Source organism: Geotrypetes seraphini, chromosome 6 (genome assembly GCF_902459505.1).
Source record: "Geotrypetes seraphini chromosome 6, aGeoSer1.1, whole genome shotgun sequence".
Classification (NCBI taxonomy): Eukaryota; Metazoa; Chordata; class Amphibia; order Gymnophiona; family Dermophiidae; genus Geotrypetes; species Geotrypetes seraphini.
Genome location: NC_047089.1, coordinates 126,718,632 through 126,741,016, shown reverse-complemented (window position 1 = coordinate 126,741,016; position 22,385 = coordinate 126,718,632). Strand labels below are relative to the sequence as shown.

General features: G+C 46.4%; 1 protein-coding gene across 1 annotated transcript in view; it reads left to right on the top strand.

Moving 5' to 3' along the window:
* The window catches only part of PCCA (propionyl-CoA carboxylase subunit alpha), a 937,632-nt gene that overhangs the window by 201,870 nt on the left and 713,377 nt on the right, over window positions 1-22,385 (top strand). The window contains exon 7 of the mRNA XM_033947881.1: window positions 14,220-14,351. Within this exon, the coding sequence (XP_033803772.1) occupies window positions 14,220-14,351 (132 nt within the window). The remainder of the gene's footprint in view (window positions 1-14,219; window positions 14,352-22,385) is intronic.

Sequence of the window (22,385 nt, the reverse complement as noted above, 5' to 3'; positions counted from 1 at the left end):
CAGAATAGCTGCCTGGATAACACCTGTTATGGTAAGTAACTGTGCTTTATCCCAGGACAAGCAGGCATCCTATTCTCAACCTGTGGGTGACCTCCAAGCTAACCATAATGGGATGGGGGAAGTGTTGGCAATTGAGGAGAATAAATTTTGTAATACTGCCTGGCCAAAATGTCCATCCCATCTGGCAAAAGCATCCAGACAATAATGAGAGGTGAAAGTATGAACCGAGGACCAAGTGGCAGCATTGCAGATTTCCTCAATAGGAGTAGATCTAAGGAAAGCTACTGAAGCTGCTATGGCTTTGACTTTGTGGGCTGTGGCTTGACTCTGTAGATGCAGTCCAGCCTGAGCATAGTAGAAAGAGATGCAAGCTGCAAACCAGTTGGAGATGGTGCGCTTGGAAATTTCATGTCCCAACTTGTTTGGATTGAAAGAGACAAAAGTTGAGCAGATCTATGTGATTGAGTGTGTTGCAAGTAGAAAGTCGAAGCGTGCTTACAGTCCAGAGTATGAAGAGCTGATTCTCCAGGGTGAGAATGAGGCTTTGGAAAAAACACTGGAAGTACAATCGATTGATTGAGATGAAAGTCTGAAACCACTTTAGGTGAGAATTTAGGATGAGTACGGAGAACCACTTTGTCATGATGGAATACTGTGAAAGAGGGGTCCGCTACTAAAGGTTCTAACTCACTGACCCTGTGAGCAGACGTAAAAGCATTGAGAAAAAAACACTTTCCAAGTGAGATATTTAAGATGAGCCTAATCCATTGGTTCAAAAGGAGGCTTCATCAATTGAGCAAGAACAACATTGAGATCCCAAACCACTGGAGGAGGTTTGAGGTGGTTTGACATTGAAAAGTCCTTTCATAAATCTGGAAATGGACTCGAATGAAAAAGTTCATGCCTAAGGCAGAGAAGTGGAAGAGATAATCCAAAAGTGAACACAAGGAGGTAGACTGAAACTCCTTATGATGATAGGTAGAGCAAACAGAAAGCAAGTGCATTTCTGACAGTAGGATATTCAAGTGCATAGACTGCAAGTAGTGAAGGAGAGGCCATGGACTCTGTGAAAGAGAGGAAAAAATAGGTAGAAGAAAAAGGCTCCCTGCTACTGAGTTGAAGGAGAAGGGAGAACCAAAGGTACCTGGGCCACCGAGGAGCTATTAGAATGAGGGTGGCACATTCCTGGTTGAATGCGACAATGTCATAAGAAGGAATGGAGGAAACGCATAGAGGAACTGAAGCCTCCATTCCCGTAAGAAAGTATCTGCCAACAGTTGGGGAGGAGAGTATATCTCGGAGCAGAACTGAGGCAGTGGTAATGGGGAGAGGCAAAGAGATCCATCAGAAGAGTCTCCCACTGAGAAAAAGTATATGAAGAAGAGGCGAGTAAAGGAGCCGCCAGACAATTTCGTACTGCTGGACTGTAGACAGCTGTCAGGAAGATGTCGTGAAGGTCTGCCCAATTCCAAATCTGAAGAATTGCTTGGCAAAAAAGGAGAGCATTGAAGAGCACTCTGAGTGTCAACTGATTGATGTAACATGGACGATCCGTGTGGGCCAAAGACCTTGAGGACGGAGACCGTCAAGATGAGCACCCCCAAGCAGAGTTTGAAAAGTCTGTCATGAAGACTAGCCAATGAGAGGGCAGTTGAAACAGCAAGCCTCTGGAGAAAGTGGGAGAAAGTATCCACTAGTGAAGACACTGATTCAACGAAGAAGTCACTGTAATGTATTGAGAAAGTGGGTCAAAAGCGTGAGCCCACTGAGATGGCAGGACTCACTGAGGAATTCTGAGGTGAAATCTGGCAAAAAGAGTCACATGAACGGCAGAAGCCATGTGATCTTGAAGAACCATCATGTGACTGGCTGAAATCGAAGTGAGGAAAGACACATTGCAGCAGAGTTGAAGAAGAGCCCCCTGACGTTGATGAGGAGTGAAGGCTCTGAGTGGCACAGTGCCAAGGACAGCTCCGATGAACTGCAGTCCGAGAGGAGCGTTACTGGTACTTTGGAAAGTGGGCTGCGAACCACAACATTGTAGGAACCAAGAAGTCCGTTGGATCGCTAAAAAAAAACCTCCTGAGAGATGAAACTATGAGCCAGTCATCCAGGTAAGAAACACCTGAAAACTATGGCTCCGCAAGCTACCACCACTACAACTAGGCACCTGGTGAATGCTCTAGAGATGAAGCCAGCCCGAAGGGAGCACTCTGATCCCACCCAAATCTGAGTAACTGTGAGAGGCTGGGAAAATGTAAGCCTTGTGAGATCCAGAAAGCAAAACAAAGCATGCTGAGTCAGAAGGAGATATAAGAATGCCCGAGACAGCATTTGAAAGAACTGGTCTGAAAGAATTGGATCCAAAATAGGTCACAGAATCCCCAATTCCTTCGGAATACGGAAGGATGGGGAAAAATTGCTATGCTCTAACATTACAAAAGAACATACTTGATGGACGGAGGCAATGCGATGGCTTGGACTGAAGAAAGGACTGGTGGCCCCGATTGAAATAGAGAGAATAATCTGCAGTGAGCAGAGAAATGACCCAGAGATCTGATAGAAAGAACTCCCAATGGTCAGAAAAAAATGAAAATGACTCCCCAAGGGAAAGGAAAGGACAGAGTGAGACCAATGAAGGTGTTGCTTTGGTTGTGAAAAAGACTGAGAGGTGAGTAGGAGGCACCTTCTGAGGAAAACCAAAAACGTCTGGTAAGTCTGAAGGCTGTAGAAGGCTTTGGCAATGTAGAAGGAAGCAATTGCTCATGCTCAAATAAGCAGTGGTAGCTGCTGTGAGAAAACAGTGAAGAATTTATCTCTGTGGCAGATGGTTTGGTAGCAGCCGGTTTATGACTAAAAAGCGGAGCCCGTCAAGACACCACATCGCCACTGAGAAGGCAATGACTCGAGAGGAGAGAGGCAAGGCATAATATGCAACTTTTGATAAAAAGTGCAAAGAAAAGTGGGCAAATTGTGGCGTGACATCATTAACTTGTGATGTAGATGATGGTCAAGCTTGTCCAAGGGCTTACTCTCGCTGCCAGGAGGTACTATGGCAAAAACATCAGCCGGACTGGTTGTGATCAAAGAAGAGGCCACAGAAAAAGATTTCCCAAAGGCCTGACAGCGGACCATCCTGGATTGAGATTCTGAATGCTCCTGCCCAGCAGGAATGGAATAAGGTGACTCAAAATGCCCATGAAATGTGTGAGGAAGAAGACCAGAAATGGACTGTATGAAAGACTCCTCGAGAGAAGGAGACATACAAGAGTTGTCCGAATACACTTTGAAGTGTTTGGAATCAGACTGCAACAAGTTGTCCAGATCCTAAAGAATAGGAGCCCGGTTTGAAGAAGGAGGAGCTTGTGACTTCGAGCCATTGTGCCATGCTGAGAGCGAGGAAGAAGCCTCCGTGGAGTACTGATACCTGAGATCTGAATCAGGAAAAGAATGTACAGAATGCCTCGCAGGCACAACAGATAACCTCGACAAAGAAGGTGGAGGCCTTGAAGAGCCTCCATGCCTGGAGAATTGAGACCTGTCTCGAGAGGAGGACCTGGGGCTCAATGTGTACCTCGACAGAGAAAGCGGAGAGCAGTGCCATGAATCATGGTCTCCTGATCGAGGGAGGTCAAACCTGGAAGATGAATGTCGAGGAGACACTGCCCTATGCCTCAAAAAGGGCAATGCCTTATGTGAGGAAGAAGGGCTAACAATTGGAGGTCAAGGATGAGACACCAAAAAGGATTCAGTTCCTTGTGACGAGGTATCTCAAAGCACTCTGCAGGACTCGGGTCCATGCATAGAGTGTATAGATGGAGATTGAGGCACTCTGAAGGACTGGACTCCTTTCTTAGAGTGTAGGGAAAGAGATCAAGGCACTCTCAAAGACTCGACTCCTTGTCTAGAGTGTGTAGAGTGATCTCAAGGCACTCTCAAGGACTCGACTCCTTGTGATGCTGCTGAGTGCCCAGGCTGGACAGCAGGAAGCAGAGTCGAGACAGGAATGAAGTGGGTAAGAATGTTACCGAACTCCTGATGCAGAATGGACTGAATCCAATATCAAATTCCAAGCTTCCAACCTTTAGAATATTCTTTCTATGTCACTCCTTTAAATCTTTAACTGACGTTGCTACTTCTGTTTTAGCCATAGACCTCAGAAACACCCCTCCTCCGTCCCATAAAGGTTATGATCTCATAACGGGGAGATTCATGTGTAACCTCCTCATCGGTCAAGGCTTAAATTTTTAATGGCTGATGCTCAATAATTTTATATTTATTTTTAACACTTTTTATACTTTAAAACGACTAATGAAGTTTATGTACTTATCTTCAAAAGCGTTGCTGTACTTAGGCTGGTGGACCCGACATGTTTCGCTGCCGCTTCGTCAGGGATCCACTCTTGCCGTTAACCACCATCCCGCATAGACTCTTAAGATACAAAATCTGATTTGATATTGGATTTATGCTATATGGTGACAATTCCAGGAATAAGACTTTAAACAGTGCCTCATAAGGTTGTTGAACGCAGAATGGACTGAAGCATATGCTGCAAAATTGGCATTGAGACCAGAGAAACTGGTACAGATGGTAAGGAGATAGACTCTGAAGACGAGTAAGGATGAAGTCTCAAGTTGAAGACAGGCAGCGTCGAAACCAGCTGCTCTAATGGTGGCATAGTTGGAGGAGGCTGCTGAGCTATGATATCTGAGGGAGACAAAAAAAGAAAACGGCTCCTCAGAAAAAGACATAGCAGTTGGACGAGGACTTCCCAATCGAGAAAAGGTGAAGTAAACTCGAGGATGAGGTAGAGGACGGAATGCCCGCAAGAGACCTGACTAGTTGAGACCAGGATTGAAGTCGGGTAAGGGCCTTATGTAAAGGCCTAGTCACATCGCCCAAGTTGCTGTACCGGAACTCGATGTCCGGTGAAAAGGCAGGATGGAGCCCAGACTAGAAAAGACTGCAACGCAATCAAGCCCGCAGGCTGAGATCATGGTAGGCCCAATGTTGGTACACGAAAAAATTTGGGTTAAAAATAAAATAAGTCGCGCAAGAAACACAGCGACTCTGAAGAAAATAAAACACGAGCTGCGGTGAGAGAAGGCATGAAGTAGAACTGAGTCTACCGCAGAGCGTCGAAACACATCTCAGCTCCACGGAAAACTGAGAACTGAGGAGACACGCGCCCTGCACTGGGAGGGAAGGCACTCGCACATGTGCGATGTGGCAGTTGCGAACTTTTTCAAGTTCTTCAAGCAAGTCTGCTTGCGAGGCTGTCCGCATTGGGGTTCTGTGGATGACTTCATCCAGAGGTTGAGAATACGCTTCCTGCTTGTCCTGGGATAAAGAAGATTACTGAGGTAAGGACCTAATCTCCAACTCCGAATAAAAATTCTCTGCGTAACACATATTTTGAAATATCAGCAATATTTGTGTGGTGTCTCCTTTATACTACTTCATCTCTTATTTCACCCTTTACAATACAGTACAGTTCCTCTTAATCATTCGGGCTTCACAACAATCATTTCCCCATTCATCCATATTCCATCAGTATGACTTCCATTTTTATCTGTCAGACTTAGACGTCCTATCGAAAATGTCCCTCTAAGTCCGAGTTTGGACGTTTTGGGGAAAGACATCCAGAATATCCAGTAGAGAAAATGTCAATTTTCAAAACCATAAGACATCTATCTATTTATCTATCTATCTTTATTTATTTTTTTGAAAATGACCTCTCTTTTGGCCATTTTCATATACAAAATGTCCAAATGAAAAATGCACAAAAGCATGCCAATGGGATGTACAAGCAGCCAGCATTCTTAGCAAACTGGCCACGCAAAGAGCTGAGCAGAACAGAGGGGTCAGTCTAAGGCAGTGTTCTTCAACCGCCGGTCCGCAGAAATTTCCTGCTGGTCTGTGCAGGGCCGGCGAGATTGGTGTACAAAAATTTCCTACTGGTCCATGCAGAACCGGCAACATCAGGGGGGCCCAATTCAGTACTTGCCTGCAGCAGCGCAGCGATTCACTTCGGCAGCCTTGGGGCTTTTGCTGAGTCTGATGATGCAACTTCCTCTTTCCTCAGAGGCCAGCATGACCCATCAAAGGACCCAAGGCTGTTGCTGAGTCTGATGATGCAACTTCCTCTTTCCTCAGAGGCCAGCATGACCCATCAAAGGACCCAAGGCTGCCTAAGTGAATCGCTGCGCTGCTGCAGGCAAGTACTGAGAGCTGCCGGAAGGGAAGGGGAGGAAGCCACTGTTGGAGGCTTTAAAGCTGCTGGACAAAGGAAAATAAAGGGAGAGCTACTACTGGACCTGGAGGGAGGGAGAAGGAAAGATGCTGCTGGGGAGGGGAGAAGGGAAGGGAAGAGAGTTACTGCTGGACAGGGGAGGAGGAAAAAGGAAGGAAACAGCAGTGAGATTAGAGGAGGGGAAGGAGTCATGGTGGAATGGAGAGATCAGATGAGGGAAAAGAGAGAGACAGAGAAATGAGAAAGTAGAGAGAGATTGATGCTGGGAAGAGAGTCAGCAGAGAAATAAGGAGAGAGGGTCAAAGAAGCTAGATCTGGTGTAGGAGAGTTAAAAATGAAAAGAGGCGTGAAGCTGGAATCAATCATGTAAAAAGGAGAGAGGGGGCGCAGACTGGATGGAAAGGGGAGAGGGGCATAGAAAGAAGGCAGATACCATATGGAAGGGAGAGAGGGCAGACAGTGGATGGAAGGGGCAGATGCTGGATTGAAGAGACAGACGCTGGAAGGGAGTGAAAAGACAATGAAAGCAGAAACCAGAGACAAGAGGTAGAAATTTTTTTTATTTTTATTTCTATATTGTGATTAGAATATATCAGATTTAAAGTATGTATCCTGCTAGAACTGGTGTTAGGCATAACTAGGGACTACAAAGCCCAGGCAGTGCTTCTTTAGCTTCCAGCTGGCTTAGGACTCTCTTTGACCAGGGGGCAGTTCCCTAGTTGCACTCCTCTAACACTATTCCTGTTATATGTGACTGCAGTATTCTATTAGCATGATATTTCTGTGTAGCACTCTGTAATAATTTGGCTTATTCATTTTTCTTGATAGATGAGGGGATATAAGGGGAAGGGAGACAGGGGTTTTGTTGATCCTTGCTCTGTATCATTTGTATTTATAAAATGACAGAGAATAGTGTTTCATTTTATACTTTACTAAAATACATTTAATATAAAATCATAACTATTTGAGGCTTGTGTGGATGGGATCATTTGGTTTGCAGGGACCGAGCTCGCGGAGACGGTTTTTTAAAAAAATTTCAGTCTTAGTAGTTTGCTGGTCCACAAAATAATTATTTTGTTTCCACCGGTCCATAGGTATAAAAAGGTTGAAGAACGCTGATCTAGAGGGGTACTACAGTTTTGTCTCTCTAATAGCAATTAAGTGCTAAGTTTTCATCAGTTTAAAGCACTATTCAGAGAATCAAACAAGTCCTAAGACATTTACTATCTAATACCCAACAAGAACCAAACCTCTAATTCCAGATCCCCACACGATAAACAAACAGATTCTGCCTCCAGCCCTCTTATTGGTTCTCCTAGATCTCACCATGAAGCCACCTTCTTGGCTCCTTCTTCTCTTACTCTGCTCATTTACCAACTTTACTCACTGCCTGAAACCTGTCCTCCCCAATCTACTCGACTCCACAAATGTCAGTAATACTTGCCCTGGCCTCAGAATCCCCCACTAATGAGCACCAGAAATCACCCCTTCAAAAAAATCAACCCTGAGGAGTTAACTACTCCTCTATAAAGCCCGTTCCTCCTGCCAACCTACCCAACCTCACCTCTGACTCTCTCACCCCAGTCCCAACACTCTAGTATAACGCCAGATCAGTTTGCAACAAGACCCAAATACTAAAGGACCTACTTGAGGATCTCGATCCTGGATTCCTGTGTATCACAGAATCATGGATCGAAAAAAACGATTTATTCACACAAAATGAACTCTGCTCCTATGGTTACCATGGCCTTTTCTCTCTCAGAATAAACCGGAAAGGAGGAGGCCTGGCACTCCTCTATAAATCATTTTTCGACGTTCATCTCCTCGAGAAGGGTAGCTACACTTCAGTAGAATACATGCTAGGTTCAGTCAACGACAAATTCCACCCCCACCCATTAGGTATCTTGTTACTATACCGGCCACCAACCCCTGGAATAAATCCTCCGAACTTGTCCTTGAGACCATATCAAGCGCCTTCCTAAAATTTCAGAGACTACTGATCATTGGCGATGTTAACCTCCATCTAGATGATAACACCAGCAAGGATGCAACCGAATTCAACAACTTCCTCATTTCTCTAGGTTTCCCCTCTCCTGCATCCTCCCCAACCCATGAAAAGGGGCACACTCTAGACATCATCAGCTTCCTCGACTTGACTGAGAACAAAACTGCCAAAGATGCTCATTGGGAATATGTCCCTTGGTCCGATCACTTTTTAGGTTCTTTCTGCCTCCCCATTTTCATGTCCCACATTGGTTCTCCAACCCGTGCCACAAATCCTACTTCCTACCAAAAAAAATTGCGAGCGAACTGTTCTGGACCCAATTTCTCAGCCAACTTCCCTCCTGTCCTAAGCCTGTCGACCCAGAATCCAACTGGCGCAACTGGGTAAACCTCTCCGAGACTACCTACTGTGCTCTTGCCCCTTTATCTACTAAATCTATCTCCTACACCCATAAGGCCCCATGGTATCTTCTGTACCACAGAGAACTGAAGCAGAAATGTCGAGCACTGGAGCGTAAATGGAAAAAAATCCAAATCCCCTTCAGATAGACAATCCTGGATGGTCAATATCAAGTTCAATAACTCAGTACTAAAAAAAAGAAGGAAGAACTTCTATTGCGATAAAATTTCCAGATCTAACAACCAGAGTAGTACATTATTTAACATCTGGTGCACCTTAACTTCTAAAAACTATTCCACCATTCCCCCCTCCTCCCCATCAGCAGACGACCTAGCAGAATTCTTCAATGAAAAAGATCACTATCATAAGGAGCTCATTCCCTCCAGCAGTCTCTTACAATTCTCTGGCCCCCAACGACTCTAACCCTATCCCAGCAGACAGATCCTGGACTGCTTTTGAACTCGTATCTGAACCCCAGATCTCTAAATTCTGTCTCAAACTGAAATTCTGCAGATGTGCCCTGGATCCATTCCCTTCCTACCTGTATGAGAATATTCCCGCGCAGGCCATCTCATCCCTCACCTGACTTATAAACTCTGCTTTACTATCAAGCCCATTCTCCGCAGAAATGGGACATATTGCCTTATCCCCATTACTGAAAAAATCTGATCTTGACCCTTCCTTACCATCTAACTACTGTCCCATAGCAAATATGACCCTCCTGACTAAAATGCTAGAGGCCATCATTTCCACCCAGCTCTCATCTTACCTGGAGAGATTCTCCATTCTTTTACCTTACCAATATGGCTTCAGACCCAATTTCAGCACCAAATCCCTCCTGATCTCAATCTCAAAGGTGCAACAATTACACTCTTGTAATAAGTTGGCTGTCCTATTACAATTCGATCTCTCTGCAGCTTTTGATGTTGTCCACCACGATATTCTAATTTATCAACTTTCGGAGATAGGCATCGACTCGACAGTCTTAGAGTGGTTCTCAAACTTCTTATGTTCCCGCTCACTGTCAACACAAATGGCACCACATCCGGCCCTTGGAAACTGACTTGTGGAGTCCCGAAGGGATCACCCTATCCCCTATTCTCTTCAACATCTACATGTCTTCCCTGAAACTCTTCCATCTATCTCCCCTTGAAACAATCTATACATATGCTGATGACATCCTTGTCCTTCTCAAGACACTCGAACCTTACCAACCTCTCTGAAAATATAACAGCTTCCATATCGAAACTCCAATCCTGGTCCCTTTCAGTTCAAATGAAACTGAACGAGTCTAAAACGAAACTACTCTGGCTCGGCCCAAAATTAGAACAGCTGTCTACCCTCTTCATACTGCCCTCTGACACCACACTGCAGCTTGAGTTCTCAAGCAAAGTTCTAGGCATCATTATCGACTCTTCTCTTTCCTTCAACGACCACCTCAACTCCTTGGTAAAATCATGCTTTTTTAGCCTCCATATTCTGAGGAAAGTGAGATCCTGCTTTCGCCAACAACATTTTGCCATCCTTGATCAATCCATTATCCTCTCCAGACTAGACTATTGTAATTTCATCTAAGTCTAACTAAAAAAAGTCTTCAAAGACTTCAGCTAATTCAGAACACTGCGGCCAAGTTGATCTTCGCAAAACGCAAATTTGTTTGTTTTCCCACTTCTGTCCAAACTCCACTGGCTCCCAGTAATTTCCAGGGTTCATTTTAAAAGTTACTGCATAGCTTTTAAGATCCTACACGGCATCCTCCCTCCCCTAATCCCACTATCTTGGAACTCTTGAGTCCTGACACCACCAGGCCCACCCAAAAACTTAAACTATCCTTCCCCTCGCTAAAAGGTATCCTCTCTGTGGGAAAATTGGGAAAATCCCTCTTCTTCAGAATCACAGGGCTTTGGAATAATCTTACTGCCCCACTACGGAACCAGGGCTCCTTCCAACTATTCCGTAAGCACCTGAAAACTAGGCTTTTCACAAAAATGTGATGCTCTCCTCCCCCCCTGTTCTCAACCCCCAAACCCATTATGTTATTCCTTCCTATATTAAGCTCTTGTAAACCGTGCCGAGCTCTATAATTATGGAGAGGATGTGCGGTATATAGGTTTACTTTAGTTTAGAATGTCACATTAAAAAGTCCCAGGTACACATGTCACTTTAAACTGTTTATATTGTATGGTGAGCTCTGCAAAGCTTACTTTATCCACTTGTACACTACAAAAATAGCCCTTATGCTTGCAAAGGTCAACTTTATGTAAGTATAGTAGGTTTTGGGTGGGTTTTGAAGAGCATTTGAAGACATTCACTGCAGTACCCCTTGCCCCTCTGATCTGCTGAACTGTGTTTGCGTGGCCATCTAAAACTGTAACAGGCTGGAAAGTACTATTTCATCTACATCTGTGGGTGATGGGAGGGGGTTGGTGACCACAGAGTAAGGGAGGGTCATGCCTTAATCCCTCCTGTTATCTGGTCAGTTTGGGCACCTTTTTGACCCTTATTCATTTTTAAAAGAGGTCTAGCCCAAATATTTCCAGTTTGATTATCCCTGCAGAACGTCCAGTTCTAAGCCCGCCAAAAATATGCCTCTAACATGCTGCCCTTAAGATTTAGATGCACTGGAGAGAAAACAACCAGAAAGATGTCTAGAGTCAGTTTCAAAAATGGTCATTTGGATGTTTTGACTAGTAAGACGTCCTAGTGTAAATTTATGCCATCTTTTGGATGCCTATCATTTTTGAAAATGAGCCCCTTAGTCTCTCTCATATTCTTGTACTATTATCATTCTCAATATTTCCTGTAGTGATGCCAAAGTTCTTTATACAGTAGTATCCATTCAGCTTTAGTTCTTATTTTCACATTCTATAGTTTATATCTGTCGTCTGTCTTGTCAGTTGCTGTCAGCACTTGAATGATGGCACATCTCAGAAATCCAATTTTTAAGAATGCCCTTTTTAACATAAAGAATAGCTATGCTTATAAATTTCTTTGTTTTGTGTACCATACATCAACAACAATTGCATATTTCCTAACCTCAAAAAAAGACCAACTCACAGATAGCTTCATCTGCACTTAATGCCATAGTTTCTTTTTTTTTTTTCACACATTCTAAGAAGAAATCTAAATAGCGCATTTCTAGTTTCATCCTACACATTCATAGTTTCATCTGGACACCATTTTTTCTTTATGGAAGGTGATGTAAGAAATTACCTGTACCAGTTTTCAAGGATGACGATGTGAAGGAACTGAATGAAATCTCTGTGAACCTGGAAGACTTACTGAGCCATGGTCTTATATCTCCTGCTGCTGCATCAGCATAGCAAATTTAATATACACTACCTGTCACTGGCCCTGAAATATTCCTTCTGCTATATCCCACCTCCACTCATCATAGAAAGTAGAGTTGGAAGGAAGTAGGAAGAGTAAATGGAAGCCTTGTGCTAACAAAGAGGTAGCTATGCGAGGAAATAAAGGGGGAGAAGAAGTACACGTCCAGGGTGGGGAGGGGGGAGGGAATATTTATTATGCTTAAGAACAAATGTTGGGTATAAGGAAGGGAGATATTTGATGTGAGTTTGAATTTGATGGTATATTAAGTGATGTTAAAGTATAAAATGATTACCGTATTTTCACGCATATAACTCGCATACGTGTATAACATACGCGTATAGCGCGCAGGTCCAAACCATTTGTGTAAAAATTTTTTTTATATAGCACGCACACGCGTATACCGCGCATACTGCTATAACCTCCTCCCACCACTCCCACTTACTCCCTCTTCTGGCCTGCGAACCGGCATCCTCCCCCCGCTGGCGTCACCCCCCCCCTCCCCCGCGATCCTACATCCCCCCCAGTACCGCAAAGACATCGGTCGCTTACCTGATTGGGCACAGGCACCAGCACCAATGCACAGGACGTGTCAGTGCCAGTGCCCGAAGATCCTCCCTCGTTGGGCTGGGCTGGGCTGGGCGGTGCGAGGGAGATCCTCCCTCTTTCCTGTGCCGGGCTGGACTGGGCTTTGAGCATTTGCGCATGCTCAAAGCCTTCTGGTCTCGCTATCTCCGAGATTCTCAGATTCAGAATCTCGGAGAGAGCGAGACCAGAAGGCTTTGAGTATGCGCAAATGCCCAAAGCCCAGTCCATCCCGGCACAGGGATGAGGGAGGATCTCCCTCGCCCAGCCCAGCCCAACGAGGGAGGATCTTCGGGCACTGGCACGTCCTGTGCATTGGTGCTGGTGCCGGTGCCCAATCGGGTAAGCGACCGATGTCTTTGCGGTGCTGGGGGGGATGTAGGATCGCGGGGGAGGGGGGGTGACGCGAGCGGGGGGAGGATGCCGGTTCGCAGGGGGGATGCCGGATCGCACTGAAAAAAAAAATTTGTATAACACGCTCACACATAACGCGCATGGTTATACTCTGTTTGTAAAATCGTGTATAACGCGCGTGTTATATGCGTGAAAATACGGTGTATCTTATGTTACACTTGTTGAAAGTTTTAAAAATGAATAAAGATTTATTAAAAAAAAAAAAGATGCTATACTTTTGGGGGTGGAGCAGAAGGGGCACAGTGATGTAGAGCACCCTACCCAGAATCCTACTTGGGGGAGGTGCAAGAGAGGAGGGAGTTCAGATTTTTGGAGGCTGGTGAATTTTCTCCCCCTCTTAGATGGGCATTGATTATTTCTCCTTATTCCCTGACATGTGTGCTTTTTTTCCATACATGTACATGCAAGTTTTAGAGCCACAGTAATATCTGTTGCCCCAGCAAAATCTTCTGCTCATTCAGCAAAGTAAAAGGTCTAGTGTGGCCCTCAGATTAAAGAGTTTGGGGATCCCTTGCTTTAAATGTTTGTGCATTGTATTGGGGACCTCTTGCTTTAAATGTTTTTGTATTAAACACTTATAGTGCTACAAGTTGTACACAACACTTATACATATGTTCAGAAGAGAATCCCTAGTCAGAACATACAGTGTACTGAAACAAGCTGAAGACAGATGGAGATTGAGGACAGATGCAAAGTAAGGAGAGCACATGGATTCTGAAGTGTAAACCAGAATGTAAAACATTTCCTTTTACTTTGCCTCTTTTTCCATAAAAAGATAGCTGGATCACTGTGTTTAATATTCTACTGCAAATGCTAGCTCACTGGATATAATTCATCATTTTTCTACAGCTGTTTAGCTACTCTATCATTTTGTTTTAGTATGAACTTATAACTAATACCAAATATGTGTTTGTCTTAAAGTTACTCACAGTGAGTTCTTCGACAAGTTTCTTTAGAAGTTTGGCTGTCAGTACTTCTTTCAGTACGTTCCTAAAGGTCTTTTTCAAGACTACCTGAAATATAGATACCACTGTAATATCCTGTTATCAGTTTGGTATGTGCCCTGAGGAAGGCATGATCCTAGTTCGGACTTCCCATAGGAACTTTCAACAAAATCCCTTATGTTGTATTGTGACATCGTCTTTGCCTTTCTTGTGTTTTGCTTCTCGATGTGCTGGGCAAAGTAAGATTCCTCTCATATCGTAAAGTTAAAACATTGATTTTTCTCTACAGGCAGCTGCAGGCGTCATCTTCATTGGACCCGACATGCATGCTATTCAAGCCATGGGAGATAAGATTGAAAGCAAATTGTTAGCCAAGAATGCAAAGGTCAACACTATCCCTGGGTTTGATGGGGTAGTCAAGGTAAGAAAGAATCACCATGTTCTCAATCCAAAATATATTGTGTCATGGTGGAAATTTGTTTCTAAATTGATAAATACAATTTGACTAATTTTTGTTTTTTTTTCAATTGAAAAGCTTTTATTGAAAAAACACTCCAAACAGTACATAGCAATTGCACATGAAATGCAAGAACAAAAATACAAAGAGCAAAATATCACACTCCAAAACAGCTCCCAGAAATACAATCAACAATGGAAGCATGTACAAGTCCTACAAACTAAGAATAACAAACTATAAATCCCACCCATACACAACCAATACCCCCCCTCCCACCCCCCAGGGACAAAACACAGTACCCACATCTGTCAATAAGGTTGAGAACAGTCTATACCCAACATAAACCACCAGTCCAACTCCAAGACCAGCTCAGGGCCCTCGACCACCCCTACCACAAACCCCCACAGAAGCCCGAAATTGACGCCACACATAAGCATAGCCATGTAGTTTACCATGCCTCAAAGCCGTTAAGTGATATAAATTCTGCCAGGTAAGCAGACGTTGCTCCACCAGGGCCCACGTGGGAGGAGGCACCTGATTCCACCGAGAGGCAATGGCCAATCGAGCAGCAGTGAATGCTAATTTACAGAACAAGGAGTCACCCCGAGCCAGGTCCAATTGATGCCAAAACAACAAGGCGTGTCGCCAATTGGCCGGAATCTGGACATCCAAGATCCGAGACACCCGAGCAAAGACCTCAGTCCAGAATCCACACACCCGCCCACACTGCCACCACATATGAAAGTAGGTACCAACCTCCCCACAGCCCCTCCAGCAAAGCGCACTCACACCCCCCTGCCAGCGAGCCACAGTCTGAGGGGTATAATACCATCGGAAAAGTACCTTATATCCGTTTTCAATCAGCAAAGCGGCTATACCCGCCGAGGAGATCTCCGCCCATATGTCGCCCCAAGTGTCCCAGGAAATAACAGAACCACAATCCTCCTCCCAGGCCTTCATGTACGGAAGGGGAGCCCCCCGACAATTAAGACACCTATATACCGCGGAGAGAGCTCCCTTCCGAAGCACTGGGCCCAGCAATAGCTCAAAGGGTGTCTTACCACCCCTCAAGTCTCCCAGAAGACCCGAGGACCTAATATAATGTAGAACCTGCATGTAGGGGAACAAATCCCATATCCCAAGCCCATACTTGCCCCTAAGTTCCGTAAAGGGTCTAACCCCGCCCAAAACCAGGTCCCACAGCTCCCCCACACAAACTAAGCCCCGTGACTCCCAATCTGCAAACACTCCCCCATCCCCTCCCGGTGGAAAGCCAGGGTTATATCTCAACGGAGTATACCAGGAATGTCCCTTACTCCCCAGTAAACAAGCTTTGGTCTGATTCCATACCCTCAAGGAAGTCACCACCGAGGATACCCCCCCCCCCCCGTCAGGCTCGCCCTACCCGGCACCCACGGCCGATGTAACAAAGGCACCCCCACACTTAACCGTTGCTCAATTTCCACCCACAGTTTCGGTGTCTGCGTCTGCCATTCTAAAAGGGCGCGCAGCTGGGCAGCCTGATAGTATTTCACCACATCCGGGACCCCCAACCCTCCGTCCCCTCTCCCCATGCACAAGACCTTCCTACTCACCCGTGGCCGTCTACCAGCCCAGATAAATTTAAAGATATGCCTCTGCACCCCCTCCAAAATTTTCCTATCCACCCAAAGAGGCAATACCTGGAATAAGAACAACAAGCGAGGCAGAATCATCATCTTCACGATGGCCACCCAGCCCAACCAAGAAAAATACAGATCTTTCCAATTAAGTAAATCTTGGCGAATGCGACGAAAGAGCGGCGGGAAGTTGAGGTCATATAACTCCACTCCCGGCGGTCCAAAGTAAACCCCTAGATAGCGCAATGAATGGGAAACCCACCGAAACGGATACCGATCTCGAAGATAGGAAACCCGGTCAGCCGGCAAGTTAATGTTGAGGAGCTCCAACATTGACCCGAAATCCTGACACCTCCCCATAAATTTCCAACTCCCGCAATATAGCCGCCACCGTAAACAAAATATCATCCGCAAACAGAGCCAACTTAAAATCCCCTCCCGGCACCGTGACCCCCTTAATATCCGGATTCATTCGCACACGCTGCGCCAGGGGTTCCACTGTCAAAGCAAAAAGAAGCGGAGAGAGGGGACACCCCTGACGTGTTCCCCTTGCTAGAGAAAAAGTCTCCGAATAGCTACCATTCACCTTAATGCAACTCAGAGGTCCACTGTATAGGACCCGAATCCAGTCCCGCATTCTCGGGCCCAGACCCACAGACTCCAAGACCTGAAATAAGAAAGGCCAAGAAACTCTATCGAACGCCTTCTCAGGATCGATAGACAAAAACACCGTTTCTCTCACCCCCCCCCTGGCCCGGTCATACAGATTGTAGACCCTGCGCGTGTTATCACCCACCTGTCTGCCAACCACAAATCCCGACTGATCCGGATGGATCAGCCGAGGGATCCAACTCATCAATCGGTCCGCCAGAATGCGCGTGAAGATCTTAGTATCCACCCCCAATAGGGATATCGGTCTATAGGATGCACATTGGAGGGGATCCTTCCCCTCCTTGGCCAACACTGTCACCCCTGCCAAGCGCATGAAGAAGGGGAGGGCACTATTCCCTTGCAAAGAGTTAAGAAAACGCAACAAAGGGGGCAGCAGCAGATCTTGAAAACGTTTGTAGTACCGAACGGTGAAACCGTCCAATCCAGGGGACTTACCAATTTTCATAGAACGCAGCGCACTACGAGCCTCAATCAATATAAGAGGACGGTCCAACCGTGCCACATCACCCTGTGCAATCTGGGGCAACCCTGCTGAAGTCAAATAAGCAACCTGGTCCTGGAAGGGCCCTGAAGCTTCCGGGGTATAGAGTTGTGAATAATATTCCACAAAACGAGCGCGTATAGCTTCCTCAGTCTGTAACACTTCCCCAGAGGCCGCCCGGAGTGAAAGGATCTGATTTCGCGTCTGTCTCACCTTAAGACGATGTGCAACCAGGCGACTAGCTTTATTGGAAAACTCAAAATATCTCTGCTGGAGGAGCTGCAAATTATGGTGTAATCTATCCAAGTCCAAAGCCTGGAGATCCCTACGGGCCTGAAGCAAGCGCTCCCGCAACACCACATTCCAAGGGGAACGCTTATGTAAACTTTCCAACCTACCAATAACAATCAACAGGCCAGCTGCCTCCTCCCACCTTTTACGTTGCCGAGCCGACAACAGGGCTATCAGCCTGCCCCTAAGGGTAGCCTTTAACCCCTCCCAAACCGCCTCCAACGAGGCTCCACACTCCACATTCACATCTAGATATTCTTGTATCCACCCTTCAATCTGCATTCCCACCTCTGGGTCATCCAGTAGACTATCATTAAAACGCCAAAATTTCCGTCCTACACCCCCTCCCGCCCCCTGGAATCGCAACCACACCGGGGCATGGTCCGACCACGTAAGGGATTCAATCCCTGCAGACTCCACCCTCCGGAGAAGTCCCCTCTCCACAAAAACATAATCAATTCTGGAATAAGAGGAGTGTATACCCGAAAAGTAGGTAAAGTCCTTCACCGAAGGATGGAGCCACTTCCAGCAATCCACCACATTCAAACCAGCCAACGCCTCACGCAACAGTTTACGATCCCTTCTCCCATAATGATCCGCCCTCCCCGAATTATCCAAGCGCGGGGTCACCGTAAGATTGAAATCTCCACCGAGAACCAGGGACCCCCCCTTAAACTTGAGGATCCGAGGGACCAACTCACTGAAGAAGATCCCCTGGCCCTCATTGGGGGCATAAACATTTACCAGGGAGTACAAGATCCCCTCAGTCATAGCCTCCAACATGATGTATCTGCCCTGGGGATCCCTCACCACCCTATGCACCTCATAAGCACATAAGCACATAAGCATGGCTCCCGCGGCGGCCCCCCAGGTCAATGACCTGTAGTGATCTATTACTCAAGAGCATTTTGTCTTGTATAGTAACCCTCTAATTGTACCCCTGGATTCCCTTACCCTTCAGGAATTCGTCCAATCCCTTTTTGAAACCCAAAACCGTACTCTGCTCAACCACCCCTTCTGGAAGCGCATTCCAGGTGTCCACCACCCTCTGGGTAAAGAAGAACTTCCTAGCATTTGTTCTAAAACTATCTCCCTTCAATTTTTTTGAGTGTCCTCTAGTTCTTGTTGCCCCCGCCAGTCTGAAAAATCTGTCTCTCTCTACCTTCACTATACCCTTCATGATCTTATAAGTTTCTATCATATCCCCTCTAAGTCTCCTCTTTTCTAGGGAAAAGAGCCCCAACTTCTCCAGCCTCTCAGCATACGAGAGGTTTTCCATGCCCTTTATCATTTTTGTCGCTCTTCTCTGGACCCTCTCGAGTATCGCCATATCTTTCTTTAGGTACGGCGACCAGTACTGGACGCAGTACTCCAGATGCGGTCGCACCATTGCCCTGTACAGCGGGAGGATAACTTCCTTGGTTCTGGTAGTGATACCTTTTTTGATAATGCCCAACATTCTGTTCGCCTTTTTTGAGGCCGCTGCGCATTGTGCTGCCGGTTTCATTGTTTTATCCACCAAAACCCCCAAGTCCTTTTCTAGGTTGCCTTTTCCCAATGTCATCCCCCCCATCATGTAGTTGTACATCAGGTTCCCTTTCCCTATGTGCATAACTTTACATTTCTCCACATTAAAGCTCATCTGCCATTTATCTGCCCACTCACTCAGTTTGTCCAGATCCCTTTGGAGTTTTTTACATTCCTCTACAGATCTAACCTTACCGGAGAGTTTTGTGTCATCCGCAAATTTTATAACTTCACACTTTGTCCCTGTTTCCAAGTCATTAATAAATATATTGAATAGCAGCGGTCCCAGCACTGACCCTTGTGGGACGCCACTTGTGACCCCTTTCCAGTCAGAATAGTGTCCCTTTACTCCTACCCTCTGTTTCCTGTTTGCCAACCAGTTTTTGATCCATCTGTGTATGTCCCCTTCCACCCCGTGGTTCCACAGTTTCCTTAGAAGGCGCTCATGAGGTACCTTGTCGAAGGCTTTCTGGAAGTCTAGGTATACTATATCTATGGGGTCACCTTTGTCCAAATGTCCGCTTATCCCCTCGAAGAAGTGCAGTAGGTTCGTTTGGCAGGATCTTCCAGTACAGAAACCATGCTGGCTTGTTCTCATCAGCTTATTTTTTTCTATGTGCTCACTGATACTGTTCTTGATCAATGATTCGGCCATCTTCCCCGGAACTGAGGTCAAGCTGACCGGTCTATAATTCCCCGGGTCGCCTCTGGTTCCTTTCTTGAAGATAGGTGTAACATTTGCTATCCTCCAGTCTTCCGGTATTACCCCTGTTTTCAGGGATAGGTTACAAATCTGTTGCAGTAACTCCGCTATTTCGTTTCTAAGTTCTCTTAGTATTCTTGGGTGAATTCCGTCCGGGCCTGGCGATTTGTCAGTTTTTAGCGGATCCCCTTACGGATAAGAATACCCACCCCGCACCTCTTAGAAGTGCCCACCCGGGAAGCCCAAAATGCCTGTGGGAATCTGTGATCCCCAACCAAGGATTCATGGGACTGCAGTAAATGAGTTTCCTGGACAAAGCAAACATCAGCCCTCAAACGGAGCAATTCCCTATAAAAGGCCCTCCTTTTGTTAGGGGAATTGAGACCCCTAATGTTATAAGAAACTAATTTAAACACCCCCATAGTTCAAATAAGTATAGAGAGAATGCAAACCCAACCCCAACAGATATGTCCCCTCCCCCCCACCCTCCCCCCCACCCCCCCTCCCCCACAGGAAGAAGCTCCCCCATAGTACATAGAGTACCAGAAAAAAGAGAAAAGAATAGAGAAATCCTGTCCAGCCTCTGTCTCCCCAGCAACCCCCTCCCCCCCACCTCCCCTCCCCTCCACCCCCCACTCCCCCACGTGAGAGTCCGCAGATCTCCCACCAACATATAAGGAATGTAACAATCCCCGAAGCCCCTATCACACCACCCCACAACTAGTCAAAATTGTCAAATAACAAACAACATCCACCCCAAATCAAACACAACCGCCCATCCACCCTCCATAATCCACTCCCCACCTCCAGCTCGCTATCCCTCCCAACTCTTCCTCAACGCCCCACTCCCCCACCCCTCCACAACATGTCCAGTGCAGCAATGTCCCTCAAAGAACAACTCCCCATAACTAGAACAGAGGAGCACAGTCACCCAGGGCAAACTGCCCCCCCACTGGAGGAACAGCCCCCTGGCAGCACAAGGGGGCAGGAACAGCCCAGCAAAATTAGTGGTCCTCCCGCAATGGAGATTACATCAGGCGGGAGCAGTATTCTGAGGCGAGGGGCCACCGCCTCGGCCCCCCCTCCCACTTCGTGACCCTCGATCCACACGCTGCCATCTCAAGGCCGTTGGAAGCCTCACGCTACTGGGCCCTGCCCCCACAGAAGAAGCAGGTTCCTCTGGAATCTCGATGCCAGCTTGTTGCAGCAGGGTTCGGGCCTCACGAACTGTAGTAACTCTGGTATGCACACCATTGATAGTAATGACCACTCCAAAGGGATAAGTCCAACGGTAGCGCAGATTGCCACGCTGCAGAGCCTTAGTCACTTCTCGGAATGCCCTGCGCTTCTGTAGTGTACTCGCCGCCAGATCTTGATAGAATTCCAGCCGATGACCCTCCCAGGTCACCGTGCCCATTTCTCGAGCTCTACGGAAGATCTGTTCTTTAAGCACAAAGCTCCTTAGACACAGTACAATGTCTTTAGGCTGATCAGATGTGCGGGGCCCCATTGCTCTATGAGCACGCTCCAGACCTGGATCCAACGTGTCATTCTGCAACAGCCAGCGAAGCAGAGTAGTAATGGTAGCGCTGACATCTTTATATTCCGGCAATTCGGGTAAGCCCCGCACCCGCAGGTTATTCCGCCTGGTACGGTTCTCCAGATCTTCCACTTTATCTAGCAGAAGCTGATGTTCCGCGGCGGCACTCTCCAAGGAGCGCTGCATCCCTGCCACTGAGTCCTCGCAGCTGTCCATGCGCATTTTCACCACTTCTACGCGGTTGCCCACCTCCACGAGGTCCGTGCGCAGCTCCTGCACCACCTCCCGGACCTGCACCACCACAGCCGACATTTCGGCTTTCACTTCAGAAATCCAGCGTTGCATATCTAGCTTGGTGAGGGGGTCCGTGGGGGAGCACTCAGGGGCCAATGCGGCAACCGTTGCAGCCACCTCCGCTATAGCCCCACTCGATTGCGCCGCCTCACCTCCGCCGGTCTCTAGGCCCGCGTTGCCACATGCTGTCCGGCTCAGCGCTTGTTCCAGCGTGCGCTGGCCGGTTTTCTCCGTCGGAAGTTTTTTGCGCGTTGCCATGGGGTCTCTACGCCTTGCACTCTCCACCCCGCTGCCCGAAAGTATATTTTGGTGCCTTTTTCGCAGCAAATTCAACAATTTAGCGCCGGGCCCGAACGGAGCTCTGAGATCAAGCTCCCGTTCGCATCGGTGACGTCACTTCCTCTTTTTGACTAATTTTTGAAATTTCTTTTAATTAGGCAATTTTCATTAAATGTCAAGATCCATTTCTTGTTCAGGAAATTTACAGACTGCTTCAACCAAATTTAACTAAAGAAATAATTTATATTAAGAAAAACACAAACTGGCTATTAAGAGGATCCCAAAATTAAGGGAAAGAATTCCATGGCAATAAGGCAAGAAATATTAACAAAAAATTAAATCGCAAAACAAAGGTGAAGACTTAAAATAAACAGGAGCAAAACATTTTTTAAAAAAATCCAAGCTCTCCATTTACCTCCCCTGGCATAAAGTTTATTATTAAGTGTTTATATACCGCCTATGTATTATCCAAAAAATGTTTCACTTGTACAGAGTCAAGTAAAATATATTTATCATTTGCATAGTTAACTACAACAGACATGAAAGTGAAGCACAAAAGAGGCTTCACAAGAAACAACATGCTGCCTCATAG